Consider the following 24,143-nt stretch of genomic DNA (forward strand, 5'->3'; position numbering starts at 1 on the left):
TGCTGATGTTCACCATTTCTCAGGCCTACAGCTACAAGGAAGCTTTCCTCAAAAGATAAGCTAAACATTATTTTAAAATTTCAAGATGAAGTTAAAAGCCATGTACCATACCTCTCTGGATCTTTACTGCCTTTTCTACTGGGTACTTTGTGAAGAAGGCTGAGTCCTGAGTATAGAATAGCTGAAGAGGTTAATTATGGTAATAGATTGATGCTTTGGAAAAAAAAAAAGTCTAGAATATGGGGGCAAAGTGAGGTTACCATGTTCCATCGTCAGTCTGAGGGACATAACTAGGGGCCTCTAAGGAAATATATTTAGCATTTATGTTGACTGACGTGTTCAGGTTGCAAGGTGTTTTGTTTTGTTTTTTTTAATGTTGATTTTTGAGAGAAAGAGACAGAGCGTGAGTGGGGGAGGGGCAGAGAGAGAGGGAGACACAGAATCCGAAGCAAGCTCCAGGCTCTGAGCTGTCAGCACAGGGCCCGATGCAGGGCTCAATCTCAGGAACCGCGAGATCATGACCTGAGCCAAAGTCGGACGCTTAACCACCTGTGTCACCCAGGTGCCCCCAGGATATTTGATTCTCTCAAAAAATCAATTTTATTGTTAACTTGAAGGAATATGTGTTTATAGATTTAACGTATAATACTTTATTTTTAGTAGAGCACCCAAAGAATAATTTGAAGTATTATTACTATGAAATAACTTCGATAATTTTAAATAATTTTTCTATGATTGGTAGTTGGGTCATAAGTGATAGGAAACATGGTACCTTTGTTATGTAAGTAATTAGAATTCTTTGAACCCAGACACCTTATGTACACAGTGAAAATACTGAATTCTGAGCCTAAATGTGCACCTACTCATTCCACAAAAATTTATTAGGAATTTACACACCCTAGGAACTTTCAGGGCATGAAGTTGTTTTAATCTTCCAAGATAATGTGGCAAATGTGTTGTCTTCCTTGAAAGACATTTGCTTTTCAAGTTTTCCCTCCTCCTAATCAAACGCTTTGCTCTTTGTACACCTGGATTATAGGGCATGTTTCATATCATTGAGCATAATTTACTTCATATCTCTGTTTTCTCTGCTTAAGGTCTTCCTCTAGGGAAGAGACTGTATTTTATTTCTTTTTTATAACTCTGGTGTCTGGCATCATGCCTAGACTTTACATAATAGTAGTTGCTCCCTAAACTGAGGGTGAGTCTTACTGCCCTCCAGGTGCTCGGTATTTACACAGGCTCATCTGTGACACGTGACAGCTCCATGACAGTGCAGAAGAGAAAGTGTCACTTCTAACTGGGGTGCTCGGAGGACATCCTGGAGGAGGTAGCATTTTAACTACAGGTTTTTGTTTTTGTTTTTTAAGTCCATAGGATTTCTTTGGCTCAGACTTCATTTGGAACCCTGAAGAAGGGTGCAGGCACAAGCCAGACTTCTGGCAACAGATTGGGTCACTAGGGATGAGAAGGTTAATTTGGGGCTGGTTGTAGAGAGCCTTTCACTGCCTATGTGTGGCATTTCAAGTTTTCTGTAAGTATCTTGAAACACAGAAGGCTTTGGAAAGAGCAAAACACATGAGCTGAATGTGGACAGGAAGTTATTATGGCCCATGCATCAGAAAATGGAGAGGTTGGAGACAGAAGGATGGTTGGGGGGGGGGGGGAGTGGAGAGGTGTGGGTGTGGTTTGGCATCAGCACATGTACTGAGGATCTGTCTTGTAACTCTAATCTGTAACTACCTTTGTTAGCCATTTAAGAAGAATTTTTTAAGCCCCCTTTTCATAGGAGAGGAGTAGATTTCCTCTTTCTGTTGGCCCCATCATGATACCATTTGTGCTCAAGCTGTTTCTACGTTTTAACAGAAATTCATCCACCGGTGTGTTCATTTTCCTGATGAAAGGGGAGGGAAACAACCCAGAAATTGCTGCTTTGCTTGAGGGATGGATTGTTTTTTCTCCAAGGTGGCATACAGGGAGTTTGTCTCTTTGTGCCCTTCTCTAAGATCGATTTACTCTTACTGCCTATTTTCAACTGTAACAGTCTTATCCTTGGCTTCCAAGCCCAGTGATTAGCAGTATTCACCAAAGAAAAGAAAGAACAGACAGTATCCTCTCTTTTTCATAAGCCCCGAGCTAACAGAGGTAGGCATCTAACCATATTGGTGATAGCAGCCACAGTCTCTCGGGCTCTTCTCAGTGCTGGCCAGGGTGCTAATGCTTCAACACACTGAATTTGTTGTTTGTGCTCCTTATTCACCCTGTGAGGCAGGCATTATCCCAGTGTTGCAGGCCAAGGGCTGAGGCCCAGAGAGGTTAAGTCGATGGATGTTACAGTGGCATGTGCTTCAGTTCCATCAACATTGGAATGTGTATGACACCTGCCACGGTGCTCTTAGAACTGAGTAACAAAAGAGCTGGGCATAAGGTCTAGCGCACAGCACACATTCAGCAAATGGTGGCTGTGGTGTTGTTACCATAACTGTATTTCTTTGGCACGGGTGGCTCGGTTGGTTAAGCGTCCGACTTCAGCTCAGGTCAGGATCTCACGGTTCGTAGGTTCGAACCTCGCATCGGGCTCTGTGCTGACAGAGCCTGGAGCCTGCTTCCGATTCTGTGTCTCCCCCTCTCTGCCCCTCTCCTGCTCACGCTCTGTCTCTCTCTGTCTCTCAAAAATAAATAAATGTAAAAAAATTTTTCTTAATAACTGTATTTCTTCTCTGTCGGGGATGTTTGATGTGTGGGGAGCTGAGATTTCTTAGGCACACTTGAAAAAGTCCTTTCTTGAATTCTGTGTAGTGGCATAAACACATACTCTTTTTGCTCTTTGCCGTAAACTTATTCTCCTGTGGTCTTCCCTATGCGTGTCTTTCACGTGGGGACTGAAGTCTCTAGAGACAGAAAACCAATCCGTGGCAAGACCTTACATGTGCCCTGTGGCAGCAGAGGGCTACCTGCTGGCCCAGTCTCCCCTGTGGGACCCTCCAGCCTGTCTGCTGGATTCCCTGTACTAGTGTGGATTGATAAGCTGCCATCTCTTTGAGCTTCTTCCCAGACACACTCCTTCACTTGGGGCAGAATTTCTTACTCTGGGGTTCTGGGCCTAGAAAAGCAGCAGAGTTTGGGGAATGGAAGCGCATTAGTGGAAGTATAAATCCAAACATGAGCTGAGCTGACCCCTGCAGCCTTGTCCTCTTCCCAGCCCTGCCCTACATCATTTAGTCTTCAAGGTCTGAAATGGTCCTTTTGTAATGCTACCCCTGAGTAACTCACACCTTAAAAAAAGGAGGGGGGCAGTTGGGGAGCCTGGGTGGCTCAGTGGACCAAGCGTCTGACTCGTGGTTTTGGCTTAGGTCATAATCTCATGGTTTCGTGAGTTCGAGCATGGCACTGTGCTGCTGGGTATGGAGCCTGCTTGGGATTCTCTCTCCCTCAATCTCTCTCTCTCTCTCTCTCTCTCTCTCTCTCTCTCTCTCTCTCTCTGTCTCACCCTCTCCCTACCCTCCCCGGCTCACGCTGTCTTTTTCTCTCAAATAAATGAACTTTAAAAAGGATAAAAAGTAAAGGGTAGAGTGGTGAAGGGAAAGAAGACCTTCTATAAAACCCTTGAGGAGAGGTAACCTAGCTGAAAACTTCTTCCATTCACTACCCTTTGGTATTGCCATGATGTCTGATGCGTGCATAAATTATGACCTCACCTTCTACTTCTTATATAGTGGTTAGACCCAGAAGCTTAAAATTTAGATTCTTCTTGTGTTCATTTGACATTGGCAATGGCAGTTGAATTTATTAATGGTTTTAATACTTCACCCCTGGTTGTCCTTTATATTTTTAAGGGGCATTATGTACTTTTTTTTTCATATGAAAAAAAAGCTCTGTGAGGCTAGGCTTAGTGTCTTGGTTAGTCCTGGTAGAAATGGCACAGTGAGGTTGGGTGGTGAGGTCCACGCTCCCCTGTGCAGCTGGTTAGCAGCAGAGCCCTAACTGGTGCCACATTGGGCGGTTTCTCTCTGAAGAGGCCTAGGTTATTTGAGTGACTCTGTGACCTACACCTGGGTTGGAGCTCACTGTTCCCAGTTAGTAGATGTGGGTCTTCAGGCAAAATTACTGAACCTCTTTGTGGTTCAGTTTCTTTGCTCCAAAAGGGCGATGGTGATAATACTACCTGCCTTGCAGATTGGTGTGAGTAAAGGAGATGCTAGATACAAGTGCTTGCAGTCATGTTGAGTCAGAGAAAGTGAACTACAAATGGTAGCCGTTATTATTAACATTATTACTTACATTATGTCATACCACTCTTAATCTGGATTTAGAGTGCCATACTATGATCTTTCATTCTCAAGTCTTAATGTGAAGGCTCACCCGCTAACCAGTGTCCTTACATATTTATTTAGCAAGTTAATTGAAAAGATTGACATTAAGGAAAAGAAAAGATTTCTGTACTGATCTTAAGAGCATGAGATACAATATAGACACTAATTATAATTTTCTATAAGAGGTCCAAGTTGCCACCTGGAGGTTGGCAACAACAGTGGGTACTGTGTGTTTTCAAACATATGCATCTGAAAGCAGCTGAGATAGAATTTCCAACCTCAGCTTCATTCATATCCTTAGTTGGAATAGACAGTGCTTTCCTGTCACCTAAGCCCCTTATTTCTCCCCATTCTTCAGATGACCTTTGCGATAATTTGTAATTGTGTGGCGTCTGGACCACACCACCCTGAGTAACATCCAAATGGTCCGTTCTGTCATTACGAGCCCCTTTAGTCATTCAGACTCACACTGGCACTTGCAGGTCACTGTAGGAGCTTTTTACAAATAATTGCTAACAGTGTAAGTACTACCTGGTGAAGTTTGGGAGGGTTCATGTTCTCACTGTATCCTGAAAAACTAATTTGCAAAACAGAAGAGTTTGGTTCAATAGAATCTGAGCCCCCCCATTCCCCCCCCACCCCCTTGCAACTGCACTGTCACTAACCAACGGAGCTAGTGCAGCTGAGGAACTGAATTTTTAATTTTAATTAATTTTGACTTACATTTTAAAACAGGAAAAATAAGTAAACGTAAAACCAGAAACATTGTTAAGATCTTTCGTTAATTCTTTATTCTGGAAGGCAGCTACATTTCGTGTGATCATATCCGTGAGATGTGTTGTAATGTATATTGTGTTCATCACTTCTGATACCTCATTAATAATTTTAAGTTTTTGGTTAAATGTTAAAGTATTTTTTGATATGTTGTATTACACATATTGCTAAAATTAAATTCACTTGTTTCTTTTTTGTCTTTTTAGTAAGGCTACTAAAATTTTTTAAATGACACATGTGGCTTGCGTTATATTTCTATTGGACAGTACTACTTTAGAGCATCTATTACAGGTAGCTAAAATTAGCTTGTTTTAAAATTCAAAATTAGGGGCGCCTGGCTGGCTCAGTCAGTAGAGCATGTGACTCTTGATCTTGGGGGTGTGAGTTCGAGCCCCACATTGGGTGTAGAGATTACTTAAAAAAAATAAAAGCTTAAAAAAAGAAATAAGTAAAATTCAAAATTAGATTTGAGACTTGCATTTTGGATATCATAGAACCAGAGGTATTTAGAGGAAGGGATCTCAGGAGTTCCCTAACCCAGCCCTGTCCTTTGGCAGAGGAAGAAACCGAGGCTAAAAGATAAGGTAAAATGGCATGATTAGGTGGGGACTGGAACCTGATGTTCTTGATGGCCTCCTCCTTTGGGTCCACGGTTTGCTTGGCCTTGGAACCTGGTGGGCATCAGGGCTGCAAAAATCTGAAAACTCCTCCCAGATCCAGACTGAAGAAAAGGCCTTTAAGAAAAAATTATTTTGAGTGGTAAGGAAAAATAATTTTTTTGCTTTGCCTACTAGTGGATGGACAAGAGAGTCAATTCCGTGTTTGACATGTATTTTTGTTGGGCAGAATAATGAATGATACAGTCATGGGGAATAGTAATAAGGTAAAAATAATTCCTACTCTTTGTGTGAACATTTACTTTGGGAGCCTCCATACATCTGGCTTTCATGTTTTAATTTAAGAAATTCTTGAGACGCCTGTGTGGCTCAGTCGGTTGAGCGTCCGACTTTGGCTCAGGTCATGATCTCAAGCCCCGTGTCAGGGCTCTATGCTGGCAGCTCAGAGCCTGGAGCCTGCTTGGAATTCTGTGTCTCCTTCTCTCTCTGCCCCTCCCCTGCTCATGCTCGCTCTCTCTCTTTCTCTGTCAAAAATAAACATTAAAAAAATTTTTTTAATTGAAAAAAAAAAAAGAAAGAAAGAAATCCTTTTCCCAAAGCCAGAGATTTTAAACCAGACCCACAGCTTTTGTCCTGGAAAAACAGACGAAGAGCTCTTGACTTCACGTGTTTATCATTTAGGCAGGTCGTCTGCGGTCACTTGGTAAAAGTCTAGGCCTGCTTTATGGTATTGTTTCTTTACAAGTGTAGCAAAAGAGATTTAAAGGAAGAAGCCACCAACAAACTAAAAGGAACACCCTTTGAGCAAACCCGAATTGTATTTGTGTTTTGAGGAGTGGAAGAAGAAGGGAAGGCATTATGATTTACTAAATGGCGATTTGATTTATGAGTATGTCCGTGATCTTAGTGTGAGGATTACATAAGAATGCAAGTGAAAGTGTTTTGTGATCTTAAAGTACTACAGATGTGCGGGCGGGTGTCTGCAGGGCCTTCGCCGCCGCAATGCAGAACTATTTCTTGGGTCACGCTTGCTCTCGGTGAACGCTTGGATGATTCTTTCAAATTTGGAATGTGCATTTGGTGGGTATATGACCTTGACTCTGTGATTTGGGGATTCTTGGGGGTCCACACTGGTTCTGAGTTGCTTTTGTTGTAGCAGAGATGATCTGCCTGAAGGGGGCTTAGTTCTGTTATATTGATCAGGGACACAGTCTTTAGGAAACTACATGGTATTTAGAGCTCGGCTGTGAGGGAAGGAAAGTTTTGTACAGAAAAATGCACATTAGACATTCGTCACGTAGCAGGGTTTTATAGGCCATTAGTTTGGCCACAGGGTTCAGTGCCATACAACAGTTTGTAAAGGTCTATTTTCAAACTAATTCCTAATACTTTTTGATTCTTAAGAGAAATTGCAATAGAAAGTCTACTTTAAAATCTAATTTGTGTTAGGTTTGACCATATGACCTCTTCGGGGCTGCTTCATCAAATGAGAGACAGGTCGGATACTCATTTAGCATCTCTTGGCCTCAGGAACCTCATTTATAAACCTGGGGTTTAGACTATGGTCTCCAAGATCACTGTCAGCTTTCCTTTTTCCCTTTGTAGTTTACCTTGTCTGAGAAAGGCGGAGTCACTGACTTTGCCTGACATGCTTTGTATTTCAGCTATTGAGACCTTGCCCAGCCTCTGTCTTACCTGTCTGTGCCATACCCTTTCCTTTTTTTTGCTACTGCAGATGTTCTGCTGGCTCCTCAGGTACCATCCAAGGTTAAGTTGGCTAGAGCAAGGCCAGACATAGACTGGTGTTTAAAGAAATGATGCTTGCTAGCCAACCAACTGTGTAATATTCATTCTCCTCTGTAGCCTTAGTTTCACAGTGAAGATAGAGGGAGGGGCTGGTTTGAAGTGATTCCAGAATTAACATAGGGGACCTTGTACAGTTAGTATGTATTTGTTGTGTGGGTACTGTGTGCCCGTGATGCAAGCTGTGAAGGACACACGAGTGGGGAAATGGGCAGTCCCACATGTGGCTACAACCTCCGTGTAGAACTGTTGAGCAGTATCTGTCATGATTATAAATGCAGATGCAGTTGACCCTTGAACAACACAGCTTTGAACTGTGCAGGTCCACTTATACACACGTTTTTTGGATAAGTGTATTTTCTCTTTCTTCTGATTTTCATAATAACATTTTCTTTTCTCTAGCTTACTATATTGTAAGAATACGGTATATAATGCATATAACATACAAAGTAGGTGTTAATCTACCATTTGTTACCAGTAAGGCTTCTGGTTTTTGAACATGGATTTTTGACTGGGGGAGGGGAGGTCAGTGCCAGTAATTCCCACATTGTTTAAGGCTCAACTGTACTGTTTGACCCAGCAGTTCCACTTATGATTATTTATTCCGTAGATGTCTCCACACATTTTTATGAAATGATTTGTGCACAAGGATATTCGTTGTAGCATTAATTTGTAATAGCAAAAGATTCAAAATATCTTAAAAGCCCAATGAGGGACTGATTAAATAATTATATTATTAAATAATATATTATTCTAGTGCACCTTTATGATGAAGCACTGCTCAGCCATTAAAAATAATGGAAGCAGGGTTGGGGGAGGCCTGGGTGGCTCAGTCAGTTAAGCCTCCAACTTTGGCTCAGGTTATGATCTCCCGGTTCCTGAGTTCAAGCCTTTGTGTTGGGCTCTGTGTTGACAGCTCAGAGCCTGGAGCCTGTTTCGGATTCTGTGTCTCCCTCTCTCTGCCCCTCCCCCGCTCGATGCTCTGTCTCTCTCTCTCCTTCAAAAGTAAAAAAACATTAAAAAAAAAAAAAAGTGGAACAAGGGCACCTGGCCAGCTCAGTTGGTGGAGTATGTGACTGTTGATCACAGGATTGTAAGTTCAAGTGCCTCGCTGGGTGTAGAGATGACTTAAAAATAAAATCTTTTTAAAAAAAATAATGGAACAACTCTATGCCCTGATTTAGAACAGTCTCTAAAATACATTAGTAAGTGTGAAACACTATGATTATATGCTGTTTGTATGTGTGTTTAATAGAATATCTTCCCAAGAAAACACAAAAAATTGATGCCAGCAGTTGCCTTGGGGAAAGGTAACTTGGGATATTACTTTCGCAACTTTTAAATTTTTTTCCACATATACATGTGTTATCTATGTTAAAAAAGACATTGTCGGGGCGCCTGGGTGGCTTGGTCGGTTAAGCGTCCGACTTCGGCTCAGGTCATGATCTCATGGTCCGTGAGTTCGAGCCCCGCGTCGGGCTCTGTGCTGACAGCTCAGAGCCTGGAGCCTGTTTCAGATTCTGTGTCTCCCTCTCTCTCTGCCCCTCCCCTGTTCATGCTCTGTCTCTCTCTGTCTCAAAAATAAATAAACGTTAAAAAAAAAAAAAAAAAAAAGACATTGTCATGCCCTGCAGGAGTTTACAGTTTAGCCAGACCATTATAAGAAAGCCCAGATAAGACATATCGAGTACAGGGTCAATATTGTCTTTATGGGAAGATAGATTTAAATGCTGACCTCTCCTGGTGCAGCTAAGTTGACCTGATTTACCCATGAGTCATCAGGACAGGCAGGTCCGAGTGTCAGGAGGGACAGCTTCCAGGTCTTCATGTCCTGCCTGAGGGGAGGGTACTGGGGCTAAAGCAGTTTCCAGACCTTGTCCTGGTGCGGCATGAGCGCCAAGGAGCGGCACCACGGCTTGGGAAGAGCCTGGCAGGCCCGGAATCATTTCTGGGTTGGAGTCCTGGCTCTGCCACCTGCCAAACATGTGATTTGGGGCAGTGCTGGTCGGTGCCCAAAGCGTAAATGTGCTCATCCCTAAACGAAGACGAACCACCTCCCTCAGGCCACCACAGTGAGGCTGGAATGAGATGCCACCTGCGAACACCCTGTAAACCATGAAGTGCCTGGCAAACGCCAGCTGTAATAGAAGCTGTTGGGTACCTGCAGGCTGGCAACGTACAGCAAGAGATGCTAATTTAAAAATGAAATTGAAGGGGCGCCTGGGTGGCGCAGTCGGTTAAGCGTCCGACTTCAGCCAGGTCACGATCTCGCGGTCTGTGAGTTCGAGCCCCGCGTCAGGCTCTGGGCTGATGGCTCGGAGCCTGGAGCCTGTTTCTGATTCTGTGTCTCCCTCTCTCTCTGCCCCTCCCCCGTTCATGCTCTGTCTCTCTCTGTCCCAAAAATAAATAAAAAACGTTGAAAAAAAAAAAATAAATAAAAATGAAATTGAAGCAAAAATGTATCTTTTTCCCTCTGTCAAATAACTTGACATGAGCTGTAAAGTAGAGGTTAGGTGGTTTTGGCATCCTTGACCTGTCACCTTGGGCCAAGTCGTTTCATCCTCTGGCCCGTTTCCTTATTGGAAAAATGAAAGGGGCTGTCTGTGTGAGTCCTGTGGTCCCTTCCAGTTGTAACATTTCGTGACAGACATTGTGGCATTAGCAGTGATATGCAGCTCAGCTGAGATGAGTCACACTGACTGAAAAGTCCAAATGGGAGGAGGAAGTCTCTGGGTGGTGAGAATTTTCCTCATGCTGGAGGATCTGAGTCTCTGGGGAGAGGGGGGTGAGACACTGCCGCCATCAAGAGGGGAGACTGAGAGGGGTGCCTGGGTGGCTCTGTCGGTTAAGCATCTGACTTTTGGCTCAAGTCATGATCTCACTGTTTGGGAGTTCAAGCCCCGCGTCGGGCTCTGTGCTGACAGCTCGGAGCCTGGAGCCTGCTTCAGATTCTATGTCTCCCTCTCTGCCCCTCCCCCTTTTGTGCTCTGTCTCTTAATGAATAAACGTTAAAAAAAAATGTAAAAATAAAAAGGAGGGGAGACCAAGAATGCATAAAGCGAGTGGCAATGTATTCATTGTTCTCTGTTCTCTCTATCTCCATAACCTCCTTTGCTTTCGAATGTTTCCTTAGATTAGACCTTTGGAAACCAGGCTTAACCCTTGTTTATTGAGTAGGACATTCATACAGTTGTGACCGCAGTGTGGTCTTTGTGCATTTAGTGACACTTGCCTTCGTGCTGCCTTGCTCCTATACACTTCTCATCATGTCGGAAATTAGATCAGAGACTATCTTATTTATCTTTGTGTCCCCAGCAACTAGCATGGTTCCTGGCACCTGAGAGGTGATCTGTACACATGTATTATTAGATGGGTAGATGGACTGATGATCTATTGGAGGGCAGTATGTACACGAATCTTGTTGATCTTGACTACCACTACCATTATTATAGCTACCACCACCCTTCGAGTAAAATGAGGTTTTAGCCTTTAGTGGCTTATTATTTCTAGAAATATTTCATACTCGCAAAAGAGTGCATGCTAAAAAAGCTTAAACAGACCCCGTAAGAATGTATTTTAACAGGATCTACAGTTTAAAAAAAGGCTAAGGGTTTTAGGCAATTTATATATAGTATATAATACATGTGTATCTAATATTCAACACCACCCCCACCACAGCATACAAGGTCTTTGGCTTGTGTAATAAACAGTATAAAGTACTTACTCAGCCTGAAAACCTGGGTGACTACCCTGATTCTTACTTTCTAAAGCTAACGGTACACAGTGAAATCTGAAAAGAAGCTTTAAGATTGAAATAAATAATTTCTTTTTAAAAACGCAGGACCCAAGGAGGGAAAAGTATCACACAGGGCATTTAGAAGTAGCGGAAGTGGCTGTAAAGAGCCCCACCAGTTGGGTCGTGGCAGTTGGGTCGTGCTGGATGGAGCACTGTTCTCCCTCACCGTGGCCTCCCCGTAGGAGGGAGGGCCACCAGGATGAGCAGGCGGGGCTGTTCGACCTCCAGGGGGATAGCTGAGCCGTGTAGGGAGACCACACCCAGTGAATTTCAGGGTACATTAGGTAAAGTCGGTTGAGGAGTTAGACCCAGTGCTCCAGAAGGTTCTCTTGTGCCGCGCCTCTGTGTGTGTGTGTGTGTGTGTGTGTGTGTGTGTGTGTGTGTTTTCCAGTAGAATCATTCTAATAGTGATGGAAGACGTACTCACAAAGTTCCTTTCATGTGTGGAGGACAGCATCCAGAACTGAATATATACATGCTTGTTAAAAAATGGGGAAGGGATTAGAAAAATGTATTCTGAAGTTTGCTTACCAAACCAAGCCATTCTCTTGGCAAACTCCTCATAACCCTTATAGAAGCCCTTCCAGGCATGGCAGCATCATCTGCTCAAATACAGACCGCCAAAAAAAGAAGTCTTTTGGGGTCCAGGTGTGAAAGTTCTCATGGAAAAGCTGGAGCCAGTGCACTTTTTATAGCAGGTGGGATCACCTACCCTTATTGGAAATTAACTGCCCTTTCTGATTTCTTTTTGGCTAAACAGCTATATATCTCTTGAGAAAATCAGCAGTCCCAAGTTCCTATTCAGTTCACTTACCAGTTTTGCTTTATCTTTGCACAATTTTTGCAGCTTGCAGACAAGCATAATGGGTGAGAGTTCCAGTAAACTGGCTGGATTGTATTTCTTAGATTGAGTCATTGCTGAGAAACTTGCTTGTGAACAGGAAGCAGCCCATGAAAATGTCTGTACATAGTAACATGCCAGACTGAGGAAACTGGACTGTTCTCTAGTTGAAAGACAAAAGCGTGGAAGGATGGGTCCACTACTCGGGGAATAGCAAACTTGTGATCTCGGGTTTTAACTTGTTGAATAATTCATCTCTCGGTGTATGTTTGAAAATGTTTATTCTGTCAGAAATGGCTGGTTGTTAGAGATTGAGGAAATAATCCTTAGTAAGATTTCTCTAGAAGGAAAACTTGGACTATTGGTAACTATTACTACCTACTAGGATCTCTGCTGACACATAACTGCTTACTAGGCCAGTTATTTTTAAAAATGGAGTTGTAGTTACACAGAAATTAACTCAGTGACATTTACACTTGGCCTAGATGGCTTTATGACCCCTTCCATCTCTAACATTCTGTGATTTTATATATTTACACACACACACACACACGCACGCTTTGTGATTCATTTTAATTACCTACTTCGTAATTATTATAGCAATATATTTAAAAGTTAGCACATCAACCCAGTAGAACTAAAAATACTTGACTGTGGGCAAACTAAAAAGAATAACCTGTCCTCTGTCTTCTCTAGAATGCTCACTGTAAAAACAATGGGCATTGTTTGTGTATCTTCCTGTAATGAAGCAGTGGGAGAGATGCAAAGAGAAGTAAATAGGCAGATAACTATTTATGAAATATAATCGTCATCAGTGAGATGTATTTTAAAAATACACCTGCTCGGTGTCATTTTACTTTGTTTAGCAAGGATTGTGACTTATGAACTAAGGAGTAACTTGTTATTTGATCAATTCTTCAAAATTCACATGCACTTGGTTGTTTTTGTAACCACCGGTTGCTTTCATTTGATATGATTCATGTTCCATCTGGTTTTGCTCAAAACTATTTGAGCAGCTTCAATGGAGAAAATATTAAACCAGATTTACTTTTTACGTGAATAATATAACCACCAGGGCATAATCAATCTAAAGACTGAAGTGTATGGGGAAAAAACTACCAAAAAAAACCCCCATAGACTCTGAATGTCAGTAATTAATATTTGAATGAAGTAATTAATATTTGAAAGAGATCGCAGGGGAATAAAATTTAAAAGACACTATTTTCATGCTGGAAGTACATGATTTTAAGGGGTAGCTTGACATCAATTTGCTCTTACACAGTGAAGTTGGAAATGAGGAGGGGCATGGAGGTGGCTCAGGTGGTTGAGCATCCGACACTTGATTTAGGCTCAGGTCTTGATCTCACCTTTCAGAGTTCAAGCCCCGAGTTGGGCTCTGCACTGACAGTGGGAGGCCTGCTTGGGATTCTCTCTCTGCCCCTCCCCCCTTGCACAGGCACGGGCTTTCTCTCTCTCTCAAAAAAAACTTAAAAAAATTTTTTTTTAATTTGGAAATGAGCAGCTTTTATTTTCTACTTACATTTTTAGTAGTCTGTGCAGTTTTTTTTTAAGTTTATTGGTGAAATTTATTTTTATAAACAAACCTCCTACCACCTTCCCATCCTAAAGACAAAATAAAGGATGAGGGAGGGGAGGACACTGGGTTGGGAGGTGCAAGCCTCATTGATACGTGTGAATATATTATAGAAACCATCTTATTTTTCATTTCAAATACTTCCCCAAAGCCTCAGTTTACAGAATTACCTTAAGAGAAGATTATGCTATCTTGCCTTATCTTTTCTGATTTTTTGGATCATCTGAGCATGAAAAATGCTGGTTTGTTCAAGGTACAAAACCTTATTTTGAGAGCGAGAGCAGGGTAGGGGCAGAGAGAGGGAGAAAGAGAATTGTAAGCAGGCTCCAAGTTGTCAGTACAAAGCCTGATACAGAGCTCGAGCTCGTGAACCATGAGATCATGACCTGAGCCAAAATCAAAAGTCGGATGCTTAACCGACTGAGCCACCCAGGCACCCCTGAAGACATATTTAATGTGGGATTCAGTGTTCAAGGCCTCTCTTCTTTCTTTATCCTAGAACAAAGATACTTGTTTCTAAGTGGTATGAGTTAATAAACCAACTTCAGATTCCCCATAAAACATGTAATAGATTACACAGATGGCAAATGATGATATATACATTTTAAATATGAATATTTCCGTTGGACCAGATGGTGATTTAATGCGAATTGTCAAACATTTATGTTTCTTATTAAATTGTCATCTTTTGTGTAAGCCAAGCTAGCAGCATAATTTGCAACACACTCAGGAATCACTAAAGGACAACAACAAAAAAGTCAGATGCTAAGTGGCTCCATATGGCCTGTGAAGGCTCCCATCCAGCGCCTCAGTTGCTCTGGGAAGTTTTTCCCAGGTCTTCAGGAAAAATACCTGTTGGAATGCTGTGGAAACCATCCCCCTGCTTTCCTCTCCATCCCCAGACTCTACCGATCTGCCATTTTACCTGGTGGCCTGCCTTTTTGGGGGCCTGGAGAGGATAAGAAGCTCTTCTTTCTCAGGGCCTCAGGTTTATGTGCCAAAGAGCAGTTTTAGCTTTTCCTTAGGCATTTCCCTTCCCCGCTGTCCTGTGTCCTGTTCTTGTTTGTTATAGGCTCCACCCGGACTACTTCCTCTTAGACGGTTCACGAGCCTTGCAGAGGTGGGTCATTTGTGGAGTAAGTCATGTGCCTAGTCACAGGGTTCCTTGCAGGAAATGCTCACTGCCTGTGAGGGTAGCACAGAACAGTCCCAAGCCCGTGGGGTTCCCCAACAGCAAGTCTTAGGTGGACACATTTCTGCTGTTCTCATTTTCAGCATAAAGCTTTGTTTCATACACCATCAAATCTCTGCAGGTTTTTTTCTTCTGAAGTTGAAGTGAAAATTTGAGTAACAGAGTATAATATGTTAAGGCCATGACAAGAAACCCATTGTTGCTTTATTCAAAATTTGATCAGAACATTTGTTTTAAGGAATTCAGGGTAGTTAAAACTACCGTTGCTTTTATTTTCAAGCATAAGTTTTCTTTTAGAGACTTCTCATAGCAACAGTAAATATTACGTAAAATAAACTTTGGGGTGCCTGGGTGGCTCAGTCGGTTAAGAGTCCAACTTCGGCTCAGGTCATGATCTCACTGCTTGTGAGTTCAAGCCCCATGTCGGCCTCTGTACTGACAGCTCAGAGCCTGGAGCCTGCTTTGGATTTTGTGTGTCTGTCTCTCTCTGTCCCTCTCCCACTAGCACTCTGTCTCTCCCTTTCTCAAAAATAAACATTAAAAAAATAATAATAAAAATAAACTTTAAAAGGGGCGCCTGGGTGGCTCAGTCGGTTGAGTGTCCTCTTGATTTCAGCTCAGGTCATGATCCCAGGATCATGAGATAGAGCCCAGCGTCAGGCTCTGCACTGGTGTGGAACCTGCTTAAGATTCTGTCTCCCTCTGCCCCTCACCTGATGCGCTCGCTCTCTCTCTCTCTCTCTCTCTCTCAAAAATATATATATACAATTTTAAAAATTCAAAAAATAATAAACTTTAAATACAGAGGAGGGGTGCCTGGGTGGCTCAGTCAGTTAAGTGTATCCAATTCTTGATTTTGGCTCAGGTCACAATCTCATGGTTTGTGGGATTGAGCCCCATGCACTGACAGCTCAGAGCCTGCTTGAGATTCTCTCTCTCCCTCTTTCTCTGCCCCCCCCTCTATGTGCATACGTGCGTGCTCTCTCTCAAAATGAATAAACTTAAAAAAAATACAGAGGAAAATCTCCGAGAACACTTTGAAACCTGCTTTGTCCCCTGTGATCTCACTGAAGGCTGCCCGGCCTGCACTAAGAACAATTAGATGTTGTCACATGAAACATCTTTTGGTGGCATTACTGGTGGAGACAGTAAGCTAGAGCGGTAGGAGCTGCTCTGCCCCCTAGGGTCCAGCATTGTTTCAGATCAGAGAAGAATAGGATGCTCAAGAGCTGATCCAAATGATTCAGGTTTTATTTTTCCTGTTTGTGGATGAGGATCCATTAAGGTGCCCTTTTCTGATCCTGTTACGGGAAATTTTAAGAAATTGAATTAGTTTGGCTGTGCATTGAAGGGTAGTCATATCAGAAGTTGAATGGCTGTTGAATGGGTATATATGTGCTATCCATGCTTACATCAAAGTATAGGTTACTGTTTTTGTTTTCAACCCATGTTGCACAAGCCAGGGAGTCAATTTCAGACCCTCCCTGAGGAAGAACCGAGTAGCCTCCCTGCTGAATGTTTTTCAGGCTCCCACTACAGTTAGGTCCACAGCTTCTTTATTATCCATTGGGCTTGAGTTTGATCTTGCTTATATTACAGCAGGTATTAGAACCATCACTGTCAACATGCATAGCAACATTTGCATATACTTTACATATAGAGAGGTTTCTTTCACATCTCACTTGATCAGCCAACATCTGTATGGCAGGAGTAGGACAGAACAGTTATATACTAAATTTATAGCTAAACCATCTGAACCCACTCAAGCATCTCATCTGGTGGGGAGGGAAGGGGGAGAAAGGAAAGAATAGACTTGTATCAACTCTTGGTGTACTTGCCTCTGTTAATTTTAGAGTAAATTACATTAGACATTTTCTTTCAGCCCATAGGGCTGGGTTCTGGGGATCCTCTGGAATAGTCTGATTTGTGAGCAGGTGTTGGCAACATGAACTGCTTCAGCGTTCTTTCAGTTCTTTTATGAAAAAGTCAAAGCTGGATGTTGGTTTTTATCCTGAGATCTCTTAACAAGGAGAAGGCCCCGCCTAGGCATTCTGGGGAAATTAAGGAAGGGATGTGTCAGAGTGGCCCCTAGGTGCAGGGGCAAGTGTTTGGGTTTCTCTTTGATTCATCTTCTGAAGAGCTCAGCACACTGTCCACATCAGTTTTTTTGGGGGGTGGGGGGGGGGCGGTAGGAACAGGTACTGCCGGTCTTATAGAGAGAAACTGGAGTTCAACTGAGACTGTGTGATCATGCATGCCTTTAAATCCTAGTGCTAGCATTTAGTGGGTGTGAATATACCGAACACCTCCTTAGTACCTGGCTCCTTTAACTCCAGCTTGGAGAAAGCCTAGATAGGATACCCCACTGTTCTAAATTCACTAAGAAGATATGGCCCAATCTAATTAGAATTTTAAAGTAGGTTTCTCTAATACCTTGGACCTTTCTCATTCAACACCTTTGGATAAACATGTCCATTAGCATGGAAACACATCATTTTTAAAATGGAAATTATTTTCATGTTTTGTGTTAGTGGGGAGTTCCCTGTGGAGATAGCCATGTATGAATAAATGCTCTGTGGTTGCTATTCTGTGTCATGGCCAGGAAAGCGAATGAGGTGATGTGCTCAATCCAGCCTTCTGTAACCTGGCCACTTTTTCACATCCCCAAGATGTTAAAGCAGAGTATATATACGACAATGGATTTTATATCCTGCCCGGTTTGGGAACCACTGGCCAATGATCAGATTTTATTTTTTTTTAGTGTAGCTTGTGGTTAAAAAAGCATGAGTCCAGGATTGAGACTACCCAGGACATATCCCTGTATACTTCCTAGAAGTATCCCTTCTTTCTAAACCTCAGTATTTTTATCTGTAAAAAATAGGATGTATGTTATCTTCTTATGGTTGTTTGCAGATTAATTTGTATATATATAAAGTACTTTTAACAATGCTTGGCATGTAGAAAGCCTTTAATAAACGTTGGCTTAAAAAGATACACGTTAGCCAGTTCTAAAGAGCTACAGACAGTGTTATAATTATACCTACTCTGTTTGCTGTAGACTCTTTAACACTGCTCAAGGCTAGAATACTGATAAACCCCATGGTCAGGAAGGGTTTCACAGCATTTAAGATTCTACCACCAGGGCTCGAATGCCATAGCCTCTGCTGTCCATGTAGCTGTGCTGCCTTTAGGCTGGGTGGCCTGCCCCCTCCTTTGTTGGGTAAAAATAGCCTGACTGCTCAGTGAAGCAACAGCCATGTTATTTTTGTCCTTGGAGGCAGAAAGTAGAGTCTAGACGCACTGGGCAACCCTGTGCTGCCAGCCATCATCAGAACCAAAATACATGTGATGTTTGTGCATAGTGTCTACTGGCTTTCAGGCCCCAACTGCCTTCCCCCATGTCTTGATTTTTCCAGTCTCAATCTCATTTTCTTATTTTCAGTATAGATGATTTCTTAAATGGAAAGTGATTTAAATTTCCTACCTGTGAAGACTTTTCCAAAAACTAAAGTTCTAAGTCAAAAAATTGCTTTTGACATAGTTGTGGTTAGGAAAATCTGGACATGGTACCTAGGCCTAGTTTTGTTATAGAGATCAAAATAACCATTCCTTCATTCATTGTAAGATCTCCCCATGTCTTAAACTTTCAGTACCTTCCATCCTTCTGTGGAACCATGTTTTTTTTTTTCTCCTGTGTGTGTGTGTGTGTGTGTGTGTGTGTGTGTTTAAGAGGGTTATCTGTGATTTCTCAGAAGTGAAACTAGTGGTTACTACCCCTTTTCCAGGGCCAGCCTCTTGCTTCACCCATGGGTCACAAGATTACCATTAGCTAGGACTTTTCTTTACCAGTTTGTTCATACCTCAGGAGCTAAAACTCAAATCAAGAGGAAATTATTTTAATAAGTGAGCCACAGGGATTAGAGTAGCAAGAAATGATGGGGGAAAGTAATCCAGTGTAGGAAATACCAAAAGATTGGTGATATTTCGCAACTGCTAGATTGACATTTAACCAGGGTTTTTCCCCTTTTCTCTGTAAACTGTGTATTTGCTGAGGTTTAGAAAAAATTCTACATATTTGATCATGTTTTCCATGTCTCATAATACCAGTGGCTTGGAGTGTTTGCTCCAATTTCTATATTCCACTAAACAAGTGTGAGATTTCTTTTAATTCAAGAGCTGTAGTGTGCAACATGTTACTTTGCTCTTTAGTGACCTCTACTATCACCCAGTCGTTAATAATCCAAGTAATAAGTGATTAGAATGGATGCCTGTGTTTTTAGGTTGTTTTTTCTTTTAATGAATAGATTCATTGAATGGAATTAACTGTGCCCTTCCAGAACATTGGATCTGTGTTCCCATTCAGATTGTTTCTAATTTCCCTATCCCGCAACATCAATAATGGCATAATATAAATTTTAGGATCTCTGCCATTTTAAAAACCATCTTAACCATGGTCTCTCTTTCCTTTTTTTTTTTTTAACATAGGACATGGATTTGATTGACATACTTTGGAGGCAAGATATAGATCTCGGGGTAAGTCGAGAGGTATTTGACTTCAGTCAACGACGGAAGGAACATGAGCTGGAAAAACAGAAAAAACTTGAAAAGGAAAGACAAGAACAACTCCAAAAGGAGCAAGAGAAAGCCTTCTTTGCTCAGTTACAACTAGATGAAGAGACAGGTGAATTCCTCCCAATTCAGCCTGCCCAACACATCCCATCAGAAACCAGTGGATCTGCCAACTACTCCCAGGTATAGAATTCTCAGTTCTTGAAAAGGTGTGTGGCAGGGTTTAAGGAACCGATACTGACCGGTGAGTTTAAAATATCTGCATTGGAGTTCCAGATTTGCCTTTTTACTGTCTTCATGACCATATCAAGTCAACTTCCCAGCCCCAGCTTCCTGAGGAGTTCAAAACCTGACTTTCCTCACAGAGTCGTCGTAAGGATTGAGAGGACATAAATTACATGAAAGTGCTTTGGAAGCTGTGGAAACGTCCTGTAAGGATCGAGCGAGCAGCAGCAGTAGTCATAGTAGAAACTGTAGTACAAGAGTACTAGCGTTTTATTTCCAGATGGGCAGTTGAAGCTCAGAGATTCAGTAACTTGCCCAGAGCACACAAGAAATCAGGGAAGCCAAGATTTGAACCCAGATGGTCTGGTCTGTTTGATTCTGTGTGCTATACTACACTAAACTGATTTCAGGAGAAGAGAAACGTTTGAGTAACCAAACGTTGTAATCATTGTAGGACACTGAACAATATTTCTCTTCTTCTATGTCTTTCCTTTTTATCCAGGTTGCCCACATTCCCAAACCAGATGCTCTGTACTTCGATGACTGCATGCAGCTTTTGGCAGAGACATTCCCATTTGTAGATGACAATGAGGTACAACATTTGGTTAATAGCAAAACTCCCCAACTATATCTCATACATCCTATGAGTGTGCCTTCATTAAAGAAGTATTTTAGGGGGAAATTTTGTCAAAGAAATCTTAGCCTATAGATAACGTTACAATTCAAAAAAGAAAAAAAAAAAAGAAAAGGTCCCTACACCATGCAAGACCAAATCCTCTTATCCTTGCATAGCCAGAAGCATGGATCTGCATAACCATGAAAACAGGTAACTCATTTGATACATACAGGTACTTAGAAATAAATTTGGGTGAGTAAAAAGCAAGCTGGGTAACAAACCAAGACTTGCTCAGTTAACAATTCGTTTGTGTTTGAAGCACTATACTAGCTATTATACTGGGAGATGCAAATTAAATCCAAAAGCGTATCACTTTCCTTGAAATTTACCTTCAAATGCATAGGCTAAAACAAGCCAGTAAATGAATAAATGTGGAGTTATTTTGTTGGGGGGGGGGGGGGGGATTTGTTTCATTATATAGAAATAGGGGCCACAGAACTGTTGGCTAATTCCAGTTTAAAGTGTTGTGATGGTGCCCCGGCATGTGCTTCTTTCTCCACTGTTGCTGGCAGACTCACACAGATAAATGCTTTGTCAATTTTAGGTTTCTTCAGCTGCGTTTCAGTCACTTGTTCCTGATATTCCCAGCCAAATCGAGAACCCCGTCTTCATTGCTCCTAATCAGGCTCAGTCACCTCAGACTCTTGTCACTCAGTCAGTCATTGCTGATTTAGACAATATGCAGCAGGACTTTGAGCAAGTTTGGGAGGAGCTACTGTCCATTCCAGAATTACAGGTAACTAAGATCTAATAACAGTAAGTGCCAAAAACACTTTCATATTCAGTGCCTTTAAATTATTTATTCCACTTACTCTTTATATGCCACCTACTTCTAGGAAGGATTGGAGAGTGCTTTTAAATTAGTCACGAGAGGGGCGCCTGGCTGGTTCAGTCAGAAGAGCATGTGACTCTTGACCTCAGGGTCGTGAGTTCAAGCCCCACATTGGATGTAGACATTACTTAAGTAAATGAAATTAGTCATGAGAGCTGCCCATGCTCACTTAAGTATGCTTTTGTTAATTAAATGGACTGGATGTCTTGAGGAAAGATCAAGTTGTAAACCTGAAGTCTGATCTAAGAACTGTGAAAATAATACATATGCTTAGACATAAATATCTGTTAGAAATAGGAATTATCTGAATTATAGAAGACCTTGGGAAGAATGAGGGTGGGGAGAGAGTTTACCATCAAATATAGATTATCAGCTATTAAAAACATTTGCATTCAGGGGCACCTGGCTGGCTCAGTCTGGAGCTGGAGTGTGTGACTCTTGACCTCAGGGTTTTGAGTCCAAGCCCCACATTGGGTGTAGAGATCACTTAAAAATAAAATCTTTCAAAATAAGTAAAAATATGTGCCATCAGATACAGATTATCAGCTATTAAAAATACTTAACTTGACTTACATTTGGTAAAAATTTCTTTTCTGTGCAGTGTCTTAATATTCAAAATGACAAGTTGGTTGAGACTAGCACGGTCCCAAGTCCAGAAACCAAAATGACAGAAATTGACAACAATTATCATTTCTACTCATCGATGCCCTCACTGGAAAAGGAAGTAGGTAACTGCAGTCCACATTTTCTCAGTGCTTTTGAGGATTCCTTCAGCAGCATCCTCTCCACAGAAGATTCCAGCCAGTTGACCGTGAACTCATTAAATTCAGATGCCACAATAAACACTGATTTTGGTGATGAATTTTATTCTGCTTTCATAGCAGAACCCAGTAGCAGCAATAGCATGCCCTCCTCGGCTACTTTAAGCCAGTCACTCTCTGAACTTCTTAATGGGCCCATTGATGTTTCTGATCTATCACTTTGTAAAGCCTTCAACCAAAACCACCCTGAAAGCACAGAATTCAATGACTCTGACTCTGGCATTTCGCTGAACACGAGTCCTGGCCTGGCATCACCAGAACACTCAGTGGAGTCTTCTGTCTATGGAGACACACCGCTTGGCTTCAGTGATTCTGAAATGGAAGAGATAGATAGTGCCCCTGGGAGTGTCAAACAGAATGGTCCTAAAACACAACCCGTACAGTCTTCTGGAGATACAGTCCGACCCCTGTCACCATCCCCAGGGCACAGTGCTCCAGTGCGTGATGCCCAGTGTGAAAACACGCCCAAGAAAGAATTGCCTGTAAGTCCCGGTCATCGAAAAACCCCATTCACAAAAGACAAACATTCAAGCCGCTTGGAGGCTCATCTCACAAGAGATGAGCTAAGGGCCAAAGCTCTCCACATCCCATTCCCTGTTGAAAAGATCATTAACCTCCCTGTTGATGACTTCAATGAGATGATGTCCAAGGAACAATTCAACGAAGCTCAACTGGCATTAATTCGAGATATACGCAGGCGGGGTAAGAATAAAGTGGCTGCTCAGAACTGCAGAAAAAGAAAACTGGAAAATATAGTGGAACTGGAACAAGATTTGGATCATTTGAAAGATGAAAAAGAAAAATTGCTCAGAGAAAAGGGCGAGAATGACAAAAGCCTGCATCTACTGAAAAAACAGCTTAGCACCCTGTATCTTGAAGTCTTCAGCATGTTACGTGATGAAGATGGAAAACCTTACTCTCCTAGTGAATACTCCCTGCAGCAAACAAGAGATGGCAATGTGTTCCTTGTGCCCAAGAGTAAGAAGCCAGATGTGAAGAAAAACTAGATTTGGAAGGATCTGACCTTTTCTGAGCTAGTGGGTTTTTTTTTTTTTTTTGTACTGTTATACTAAAAGCTCCTACTGTGATGTGAAATGCAAAAACATACTTTATAAGTAATTCTATGCAAAATTATAGTAAAAACCTAGTATAGGAAATAATATAAACTTTAAAAAAGCATTAAAGTAAGTCATCAGTATGCTGAATCAGTAGTTTCACTTTAACTGCGAACTTAATTTCTTAGAACACCATTTGGGCTAGTTCCTGTATAAGTGTAAATACTACAAAAACTTATTTATACTGTTCTTATCTCATTTGTTACATTCATAGATTTATATGATACATCTGGCTAAAAGCAAATTGCAAAACTAACCACTATGTACTTTTTTATAAATACTGTATGAACAAAAAAAGGCATTTTTTTTATATTGTTTAGCTATGGCAAAAACCAATTTAGTTGAAAAGCTGGTACTAATAAAGGAGTATTATGACTGTTAAATTATCTTTGGAATTCATTTGCGTTTATTCACAGTATTTTCCATAACACACTTAACATATTTAGAAACATTCTTAACATTCAGAACATTTCCATTCATTATAAATATGAAAAGCATTTTATACTGAACTTCTGGTCCCAGAGACCTAAAGAAAGTATATCCAGAAGATGTTTTATCTCTTCAATAAACACAGCTCAACCAAGGAAAATATGCGGACATGGAAACATTCAGTTTACTTACATCAATACATGTATGCCTACCATGTACTAGGTATTTTTTGAAGAACAGGACATGAAAATCCCAGTACTCCCGGAACTGAAGGAAGACAGCAAACCCACACACACCGGGATTGGGAAGACCAGTAGAAAGGAAACATTGCAATTTAAACTAGGGTTGCAGGGACTCCTGGGTGGCTCAGTTAAGCATCCAACTCTTGATTTCAGCTCGGCTCATGATGTTGCAGTTCAGGAGTTCAAGCCCCTCTTCGGGCTCTGCGCTGACAGTGCAGAGCCTGCTTGGGATTCTCTCTCTCTGCCCCTCCCTCTCAAAATAAGTTAAAAAAAAAAAAATAGGGTTGCAAACAGTAAAAGCCTA

The 24,143-nt window shown here is 41.7% G+C and overlaps 1 protein-coding gene across 2 annotated transcripts in view; it reads left to right on the forward strand.

The window, feature by feature from the left end:
• The window catches only part of NFE2L2 (NFE2 like bZIP transcription factor 2), a 34,840-nt gene extending 11,286 nt beyond the window's left edge, over nucleotides 1–23,554 (forward strand). For both annotated transcript variants that reach the window (XM_053907430.1, XM_053907433.1), the window contains exons 2-5: nucleotides 19,416–19,682; nucleotides 20,227–20,316; nucleotides 20,945–21,136; nucleotides 21,834–23,554. In XM_053907430.1, coding sequence (XP_053763405.1) covers nucleotides 19,416–19,682; nucleotides 20,227–20,316; nucleotides 20,945–21,136; nucleotides 21,834–23,060 — 1,776 coding nt within the window. In that variant the 3' untranslated portion in view covers nucleotides 23,061–23,554. The remainder of the gene's footprint in view (nucleotides 1–19,415; nucleotides 19,683–20,226; nucleotides 20,317–20,944; nucleotides 21,137–21,833) is intronic.
• The last annotated feature ends 589 nt before the right edge of the window (nucleotides 23,555–24,143 follow it).

This window comes from Panthera pardus, unplaced genomic scaffold (genome assembly GCF_024362965.1).
Source record: "Panthera pardus isolate Hobbes unplaced genomic scaffold, ASM2436296v1 HiC_scaffold_10, whole genome shotgun sequence".
Taxonomy (NCBI): domain Eukaryota; kingdom Metazoa; phylum Chordata; class Mammalia; order Carnivora; family Felidae; genus Panthera; species Panthera pardus.